We start from the raw sequence: 10,457 nt of genomic DNA on the forward strand, positions 1-10,457 counted from the left end.
TGTTGGTCAATTACACAGGTAAGGCCATGGTTCAGGGTAGCATTGTCTATGTTTTCTTCTGCTGGTCAATTACACCTAGCCTACATATTGAGGCATTTTGAGATATTTTTACGTTGACAGGTAACTCCCAAAAATATCTGACCTGATCCATTAATAAAATTGGGATTTTGTTTTTTGTGAGGTGCCTCAGTAAAGACCAAAATGTTTCATTTAGGGAGATTTTAATATAGATGTACAAAATGACAGAAATGAATCCCTCCCCACATCCCCATTGCGTGACAGCAGGGAGCACAAACAATGAAGAACATCCCTTACACTTAGTTTTACATGAAAAACTCCCGCACAAGCAATATTGATTTATCCTTACGTCAATGAACTGTTGTAACACATTTGGATAAAACTTCTACGATTTATTTGCATATACAGTAGAACTGCATACAATATAATATACTTAACATAATATAACATCTTGTGAAACTCTTAACCCTCCTGTTGTGTTCATTTCATGTTAATTAATTATGTGTTCCCAGTCCAAAATGACAGCCCCATCATAGCTGATTATAAATCCATAATAATACATATATTATCACCTAATGTTGTGTTAGATTTTTTTAATCAACTTAAGTTCTTGTGAACATTACATGTTTTGGACTTCTATTAGCTATGAGACCCGTAGGCCTCATTGACCTGAGCTCATACAGCTCGTTTTTGAGTTTTTTAAAAAGCAGAATGTTTATTTTGACTATAACAAATACTCAGATTAAACATATGGTGCTATTTAACACAGACTACTTTGTGTCAAAAGTTTAACAAGGACTCTCTCCTCACCAGTGTCATGGTTAAAGATATGATCAAGAGCCTCACATACAGTATATCGTTTGGTCATTGTGCTGCCACAGAATGGATTGTGAGCAAGGCCTCAAAAAAGCTTTATATACCAGAGCTGCGAGAAAAGTTCTATATTTTATTGAAACAATGTTGCGATTGTTTGTGAGAATGAGGGAAAGGTTCCAGTGGGGGTTGCCATGGAAGCCAAGAACAGGGAGTGAGGTGTGTGTGTGTGCTCAAACACACATGCATGTGGGGGTCTGGGAGAGGAAGTGTGTCCATCTAATGAATGGGCATGTGCCTGAACTCAATTTTATACACCAATTGTAGTCTCACCCATTCATTTCTAATGACCCGTCCTTTTTGACTGGTCATTGTTGACCGGGAACACCACAGGTGTACAAAAGTTAAATAAAACACCCAAAATGTAATGAAAATCATCAAAATGTATTTTGTGTGTTCAGATGCCCTGTGTGGACAAAGTCATGGAACCTTATATGACAATCAGATTAAATTAACTACATTTTTCAGAGAGAAAACTTGTAAATCAGTCCAATTCGACCAGAACACAGCAGGAGGGTTAAAGAAGAAACAGCTTGAATCTTGAATGGTTTTAGGGGGAAAATAATCCCCGTAATCCGTACTCCACAAATCCCTAACAGGTCAATGAGCTTTTTATCTTGTCATGGCCTGCCAGCTTAGGTAGTCTACTCTTTTAAGATCCTCAACATTTTTCAGAACCTTTACATCAGGATTAAAGACAGTTCAAACACTTCAAATGAGTACACATTCATAAATCAGTATGATTATGTATTTAAATGTCAAACAGAAAACGTACCATGTAAAAAAAACGGTTTATTTCACACTGAAGTGTCCCGCCGAATAACATCGGTCATTAGAAGTCAGAAGCTTGTCCTTAACCAACCGCATCTCAACCAACCAAAACAAATAGACATGATGCCATCTTGTGTGAATAGGTGGTACTGCAAGTCACAATGAAAGTTATCTGATGGCGTTGATCCAGCTTAGGTAGTCTCCTCTTAAGATCCTCAACATTTTTCAGAATGTTTTTCAGAATAAATAATGCCTACCTCAGTTCCAAAAACAAGACCTACCCAAAATGTATTTTGTTTTAGCTATAACCAACTAGCACCACAATGCCATGGCCAGCCAGAGAACAGCCTTAAAGACACATTTGCACTAGTGTATACTTTGTGTGTGAAACAGAAGTACAGACTGCTGTCATATGTACATATTCATAATGCAGGCAACACATAAACATGCAATATCACACTGTAAATAGGCAGATTGTTAAAAACCAACTAATACACCACATGTACATTACTATATAGTACAAAGTCATTAAACCATATAATACCATCTATAAAAGCCACTTCAAGAAAATAAGACAGAATAGAAAGGCAGAAAAATATACATAATAAATGGTATATTCTGCAATTCAAAAAGCTAATGTTAGAGAGTAGAGGACAATGGTAAATATAAGTAAGATACGAGTGTGTGGAGATCTGTGATTAGAGTCGTTATACAGTAGGTGAATGTCCCAAGTCTTTTACCTGTGGATCTGCAGGTGTGTCTTCAAATGGCCTGCCTGGGTGAAAGCCTTTCCACACACTGTACACTGAAATGGCCTCTGGCCTGTGTGGATAACATAGTGTCTTTTCAATTTCGAGGGAGCCTCGAAGCTTTTGAAGCAGATAGCGCACCGATATGAGCTCGCCTGCCTCTCTTCCACTGAATGTCTTGGAGAGCACCTGTGATGATTCAGTTTCCCCTTGGTGGTAAAACACTGACTGTCTGAGCAGCCTTGAAGGTCGTTGGGAGGTTCTGACTTGTATGTAACATTAAACTCTGACCTAAGCCCAACCTCCAACCTTTCCTCCTCTTTAGCTTCATATTGTGAATTAGTGCTAGGAGATTCTAAAGGGGATTGATATAGATTTAACTTGTGATTCACATCAACTGGTATTTCCGATTGGTCACTGTGGCTGGATCCTGGTTCCTCCAGGTAAGGAATACGGTGAGTAGCAATTGGATATGTCTGTTTGTTATTTGCGGTTTCTTGTTGATATGGATAGGGGTTTAACCAGTTGGGAATCAGGGAGTGGTTTTGCTGTCCATAATATTCATCTGAGGGAAACTTGTCCACATGTTTCTCTTCAGCAATATTCCAAGTGCTCTTTGTCAGTTGAGGAGGCGAGATACATTTCTGCTCCACTAGGCAGTTATTTTCTGACTTCATGCTTTTCATGTCTTCTGACTGTTCAGGGGTTGGGGTTGTTTCATTCTTTCTGATGATTTCTGTGGATTGGTTCATGCTTTCTGTTGAACAGTAGTGAGATAAGGATTCACCACCATTACTATTTTGTATGTTATTTCCAAAGGTTTGACTTGGGCCTGGTTCATCTGGATGAAGACTTGCTGCAAAGACGTGTCCCTCAGAAACAACCCCAGCCTCAGGGGGAATGTTGTCCAGATGAGCCACGTTGATGTTCCTCTGTTGACCCTCCTCATGCAGTGTGGTCTTACTATTGTGGACCTTCATGTGAGACTGTAGGTGGCAGAGCTGTCTGAAGGATTTACTACAGACGGCACATCTGAAAGGCTTGATGCCCATGTGGACCAAGAGATGTCGGGAGAGTTTAGAAGGATAGTCAAACTTCTTTAGACAGGCCATGCACTGGTACCCCCCCAATTTCCTAGGTGCAACAGATGGCGGTGGTGGGCTGTTGACCTTGTTTGTCAGAGGGCAGTCGGATTGAGTTGGAGGGACAGCAGAGAGATCACTGTCACGTGATGTCTTCTGACTCCTATTACAAAAGACTACATCATTTTCATTTGAAGATGGGGTCCTTTTTGGTCTTGAGAAAGACTTGGTTTCTCGGTCTTCACTATGACTAGTAGAGGGTTTAGCCTCTTTTCTTTGTTCATGAACAGACTGGTGCACCTTCAGATGAGCTTTTTGTCTAAATGTCTTGAGACAAGTGGGGCACTGATAGGACCTCTGTCCTGTGTGGATCAGGGAATGCCGCTGTAGCTTGGATGGAGCATCAAAGCGCTTTGAACAAATTGGGCAACTATAACGCCCTCGGCCATGGATTGTGGGTTTGTTTTGAAAGATGCAACTCCTTTGTTTAGATATGCCTACCAGTGATTGGTGTGTTGGTGTGATTTCCAACACATCACTGGTATTTGTGTAGTCTGTGTTATGCACTTGTCTGAGAGACACAGGCTGCTCTGCAGACTTACTGTTTACTGTATCACAGTCCAGTCCAGGTAGCAGCTTCCCACTCGGGTTCCATGTAGGTTGTTGAGCACCATAGTTGTAGAGACTGTCAGTGGAGCAATGACTTAAGGTAGGTCTGACAGGTAGAACATACTGGCTTAGAAAACAACCAACTTCACTGATGTCTCTGCTGCCTTCTTGAGGTTGAGAAACCTGGTCTAAATGTTCACTTTGATTTCTCCTCATCTCAGAAACAGACTTGTCCTTTAATAGAATAACACCTGGTTGGTCGGGAGCATCTTCTACACTTTTCAAAACATTGTCGCTTTTTACGTGTTGCGCCTTCATGTGATTCTGTAAGTGGCAGAGCTGTCTGAAAGACTTACTACAGACGGTGCATCCGAACGGCTTGATGTCCATGTGGACCAATAGATGTCGGGAGAGTTTGGAGGGATAGTCAAACTTCTTTAGGCACAGCATGCACTGATTTTCCCTTACCTTACCTGTGTTTGTACGGTCAGAGCGATTAGACACAGATGACTTATTGTTTCTGTCTGAGGAGCGAGTGAGGTCAATGTCCTCTGACGCATGCTTTGCACTGTTATGCCATTCTTCAGATAAGATGTCTAAACCTTCAACAACATGTATCTGACTCTTTTCATTCAGCTCTGTATTGTACGCTATAGCATTTTCAGGGTTTGAGAAATCTACTTGGGAAGCATGGTCAGTGTGAGTTGGAAGGCAGGCTTTACTCGTATTATCTAACATATCAGGGTGCACAGCAGTATCTGGACCTTGATGAGTTTGCTGGTGAACTATCAAATGTCTCTTCTGTTTAAATCTCCTGCCACAAATGTTACATGGATAGTTCCTTGGCCAGGATTTTGACCTCTGTGGTTGAGAGAAAGATTTGAGACTTCTAGACTTCGCGACCCCTGAGTGAATGCTGTAGTGTACCTTAAGATGGGCCAGCTGCCTAAAAGCACGCCGGCATAGGTAGCACTGAAATGGTTTCTGGCCTGTGTGAATCAGGCAGTGCCTCTTTAATTTGGACGGGGCGCTGAAGCACTTAAAGCACTCAGGGCATTTATGAGAGTTTGAATTCTCAATTATTTTTGTATGTTTGTCCACTGTTTCATCTCTGGAGGATCTATCCTCATCCAGTGTCTGTTTCTCAGGTTCACTCCAGTCATCGTGGTTCCCAATTGGCTCCTCTTCTGTGTGCTGCTTCTCAAACCTCTCGACCTCAGAGTGTGAGGGATATAGTTCAGCGATACAGCGAGGGGAACAGAGAGAATTTTCCTCAATTATGTGGACAGGTCCAGTAGGCCTGATGTCTACCTCCAATGTGTCCTCTGCACCGACTGGGTCCAAGGAGCCTGTCTGCAAACATGCTTTTGAGTTGTCTATCTTTGCAGGAGGGGTATTTTCATATCCACTTGGATGCAAGCTAGACTTTACATACATCTTCTTCTGTTCAGTTCGTTTTGGATAAAGATGTGTGTTTAGATGGAGTTTCAGGTGTGCTAGTTGCCGAAATGCCTTTTCACAGAGGTGACACCCAAATGGTCGTTGTCCTGTGTGTGAAAGGATGTGCCTCTGTAGCTTGGATGGGGCGGAAAAACATTTCAAGCATGTGACACACTGATAATTCCTGCCCTGTGGCGTCTTCTCCATAACACCAAAGGCCTCCTGTGGTCCATGTTGCCTGGCTAGCATTGTGTCCACTAACATCATTCTAGTTCCACCGTGGCACATCCCAGCTGGAAATACGGGAGGACAACATCTGTAGTGAACAAATTATTTAGTCATTTACAAATATTGTTACGTATTATAGAGTATGTAAACTAAGGGATCTTTATTACAGTGTAATTACATATGTCATTACACTGTAACAAGTATTGCAATTCATTGTAATAATTCATAGTTACACTGTAACAACATGTAACTGCTGGTAACTGCAGTCTGTAATTACAGTGGTGTAAAAACGAATTTGTGTTACCATGCTTGTTACAAATGTTCAAGTTTCCGATAGCATACCAATGCACCATATTTCAGCCTGCACAAACCACATGATAAGGGTTAGCCAATTGAAAACCGACCACCTCATTTACACAACTCTACAAGAAAAGGCTCTGGATTCTGATGCCCAGGCGCAATGGCAAAAATGGGTTGACAAAATAAATATCTGACATGCTACAGGTGTCTTCTTTTTTTTAAGCCCATAACCATGTGTGTGAGCTGAATACTTTTGTTTCACAGTACGTTTAAGACTATGAAGAAACACTCTATGTGACCCTGATTTAGCCCACTGCAGTAAAAGGTTATTAACCATTAATTAACCATTTCTAAACACATTAATAAAAAGTTCAATTTAAAGTTGTTACATAGTTATTCATGCTTGCTAAATTGTAAGCCTTTTAAGCTTAGTTGAATAATAGTTTATAAATTAACTTGAAATGGTCATAACGCAAACTCTTATTCTGTCATGTAACCTTGCAAGGGTTTCACGGTTGAGGAACATTCTCACTTTTGGATGGGATGCATTGGGGCAATTATTTATTTATCCCAGGAATTAAGGCATCCTGTCAAGACCTCAATGATTTATACATACTGTACATCATTGCAAGATCTGTCCATCTGCGCAACACGCTCGACATAACAACGACCCCGAACATGCCCACATGTGCTGACACAGTGCGCATAGAACAGGGTCAAGAAGAATGTCAGTGTGCAACATACAGACATGAAAGATTACCGCAAAAGATACACCGTGTTGTAGGTTAAAAAACGTCAATACAGGAGAGAAAAGGTACGTTTTCCATGCAATTTGTTTGAGCTTTTTGGAATACATGAATTCGGCTGGACGATTTAGCATAGGTAGTTCGCTAGCATTTGCTAGCTAGCCTAGTGTTGTAGGTACACAATAATTACAAGTACACCAAGATGAACTTCATTTTAACTAGCTAAATCCTTTGTAACACCTAGTAATTACATTGTACTTATACAGATATTACATGTACTCTGTGGTGTACTAGTGTGTTTATTTTCTCACTTGGATGGTGCTTCCCAAAGCCTTAAAATAAGGGTCAGCATGGGTAATGTACTATCTAAGTACACATTCATTACAATTATAAACTGGGTGGTTTGAGCCCTGCTGATTGGCTGACAGCTGTGGTATATCAGACCGTATACAGATATTACATGTACTCTGTGGTGTACTACTGTGTTTATCCTCCCACTTGGATGGCACTTCCAGAAGCCTTAAAATAAGGGCCAGGTTGTGAGGAACATTAGGAACACCTTCCTAATATTGAGTTGCACTTGCACTCCCTTTTGCCCTCAGAACAGCCTCGATTTGTCCGGTCATGGACTTTACAAGGTGTCAAAAGCGTTCCACAGGGATGCTGGCCCATGTTGACTCTCAATGCTTCCCACAGTTGTGTCAAGTTGTCTGGATGTCCTTTGAGTGGTGGACCATTCTTGATACACACAGGAAACTGTTGAGTGTGAAAAACCCAGCAGCGTTGCAGTTCCTGACATACTCATACCCCGTTCAAAGGCACTTAAATCTTTTCACCCTCTGAATGGCACACATACACAATGCATGTCTCAATTGTCTCAAGGCTTAACAATCCTTCTTTAACCTGTCTCCTCCCCTTGAGCTACACTGATTGAAGTGGATTTAATAAGTGACATAAATAACTTTCCCCTGGTTTCACCTGGTCACTCATGAAAAGCGCAGGTGTTCCTAATGTTTTGTATACGTGTATAAGTACACGTGAAGTGCCCCTCAAGATACACCTTGTAAATACATTGTACTTATGCAGATATATTATGTACTTATGGGTTTATCATAATGGGTAACATATGCATTCATAAATATTAAATAATATTGCATGACTTACAGGGTTAAGCACCTTGCTCAAGGGCACACCTATACATTTTTCACATAGTCTGCTCTGGGATTCGACCAGCAACCTTTCGGTTACTGGCTAAACACTAGGCTAACCTGCCGCCATCTGGGATGACACCCGTATGGTAAACCCCAGTCAGTGAGGTTGACCTATCTATATTTCATCTGTTTTTGTCAACTCAACCATGTTAACCCAGATGGTACACTTTTGGGGGGAATGTGCTAGCAACAACATTGAGTGGAGATTTTAAAGAGTGCGCATTCACAGGTAGTTAATTATAGCCTATTGAGCCTCCAATTGTTTAAATCTCGCAACACCCAAGCGCATCTGTCCACAAGAGATTACGACCTTATGACAGTTACTATTGAACCGGATGCAGCTGAGAAGAAAATAAACACGTATTTGTTGTTAAACCACTGTAATTATAGACTGCAATTACCAGCAGTTACATGGTGTTATTACAGTGTACCTATGAGTTATCACAATCAACTAACGTTACAATACTTGTTACAGTAGTAGTTACACTGTAATAAGGACCCCTTAAAATGAAATGTTACCAAATAATATCCAACATAATATTTTTTTTTACAAATATTAGCTAGCTAGCTAGCCAACAAGGGAGGCTGGTTACTTTTGAAACATAGCTAGCTAGCTAACGTTAGCTACCCACAAATGTAGCTATGAAACAACATTCATTCGATTAATTTCTGCCAACTCACCTTATGGCAACCTTTATAAATGGCTAAATCACGCCCACAAGCTATTAAGTAACAAATACTGTTATTAGTTGACAAAATAAGCATGTAGCTTGCTATCTAGCTAACGTTATACTAAAACGTTCACTTTCTCCAAAACAAGCCTTCAACTGACGGCAATTATAAATCCACGGGCGGAAACGTTTTCGCAGTTCTTGGTTCCTAGGTGTATCATCCACTGCGGAATGCATGGTGAATTGCTCAGAAAATGTAAACGTCATCAGATTCTCAGATAAATCTGATTGTACGCAATAATCGTGGTAAACTATGAATCCGATTTGATGGTAGGTATTTGTATATATTTTTAAACATAATATTAACATAATATTATATTATTCTACTCTAAATATTCTATAGAATATAACATAAAAGGTTAGCATAGAAAATAATATAATATAAAAACAAGAAAAACTATCTAACAGGGAGGCTCTACTTTTTAGTCTTAGCTCTCATAAATGATAGAAATGCAGAGCAAGGCTGTCCCCAAGTCCTGCCGTTGTTGTTGAGAAATCACTATAAAATATTCAGTAGCCTAATCTGATTTACTCCTGAAAGTTCACACTGACAATAGAGTATAATATATTAGAAGCATGCCTTGGGTGATGCATGCACCATTTTCCTAGCCTGGTCCCAGATCTGTGCTTTTGCTTACAACATTGTCAAGCTAAATGTTTGGCATGACAACTCTATAAAGAATTGGCAAGAGAGCAAAGACAGGTCGGCATCCAGGCTACCATTTTCCTATAGTTTTCAGAAGAATAGATATGTATTACCATCCAAAACAGTAGCATTGAAATGTAGCCAATTCCTTTCAGTTCTTCTATTGAGATACCATTTATCCCATTGACAGTTAAAGGGGTCAAAGCCATACTATTAACCACTGTGGAACACTTGCAATGAGCTGGAAGTCAAATCAGTCATAACAGTTGCATAGACAGTGACAGAGACAGAAAAGCATGTGTGCGTGGTCAAAAGCCTCCAGAGTCCTCAGGGTGTTTAACAGTAGAGGGGAGGTGAGATGATGTGTGTGTTTTAATAGATTTTATTTATTTGTGCAATTTTGTATTTGAATAGCCTCAACCCCCATGGCTAATGAGGGATTTCATTATCTCTGATAATCATTCTGGGGAAATAAAAACACAGAACGTTTCTGGAATTGCCATTTAAACATCACATCTCCATATTTTCTTTTTATGGGCGATCGTTTTACCACCTAGATTTACAATGTTGCTTTCAGCCTGACATATGAGCGGTCTACAGTAAGCATATTCAAACAGTAGGACATTAACAATACATCCTTTTTTTGTTTGTTGACAAATTCAAAGTGGGATTTCGATTTACAGTGAAAAAGATCTCCCTGCTCCGCTCCCTCTGCAACCTGCCCGTGGGACAGGACAAGCCTGAACCCATCGCTTTCCCCGCTCAGTCTGCATCTCTGTGGAATGATGCAAATGATGACAAATTCCTTCGTTCCTCATCATGCATGTGCAGCTAATCTGCATAACACACAGGGATGGGCAGATCTTGGCACTTGGCTGAGGGCCAGGCTGACTGATTGAATCACAGAGGGTTGGCTCCCTCCCCTGGACTTGCCTGTAACATGCTGCACCATCTCCTCAAGCAGGGTTCTATTGACTCTGATGCCGAACCCAAAGCTCCTCTGGTACGGAGTGATGAAAACACATTATTCCCATTAGTCACAGAATACGTCTG

General features: G+C 40.6%; 1 protein-coding gene across 1 annotated transcript; it reads right to left on the reverse strand.

The window, feature by feature from the left end:
* Nucleotides 1–204: 204 nt before the first annotated feature.
* Nucleotides 205–8,847, reverse strand: LOC115139166 (zinc finger protein 770-like). Its single transcript, XM_029676298.2, has 2 exons — nucleotides 8,709–8,847; nucleotides 205–5,858 (listed from the first exon to the last, which is right to left on the reverse strand). Exon 2 carries the CDS (start codon nucleotides 5,828–5,830, stop codon nucleotides 2,399–2,401), a length of 3,432 nt encoding a protein of 1,143 aa, XP_029532158.2. The 5' UTR covers nucleotides 5,831–5,858; nucleotides 8,709–8,847; the 3' UTR covers nucleotides 205–2,398.
* Between the last annotated feature and the right edge of the window lie 1,610 nt (nucleotides 8,848–10,457).

The sequence above is a fragment of the Oncorhynchus nerka genome, linkage group LG13 (genome assembly GCF_034236695.1).
Source record: "Oncorhynchus nerka isolate Pitt River linkage group LG13, Oner_Uvic_2.0, whole genome shotgun sequence".
NCBI classification, from domain to species: domain Eukaryota; kingdom Metazoa; phylum Chordata; class Actinopteri; order Salmoniformes; family Salmonidae; genus Oncorhynchus; species Oncorhynchus nerka.

Coding starts and splice junctions, on each gene's coding strand:
- LOC115139166 (XM_029676298.2), bottom strand. CDS start 5,830: ATGTGCCACGGTGGAACTAGAATGATGTTAGTGGACACAATGCTAGCC.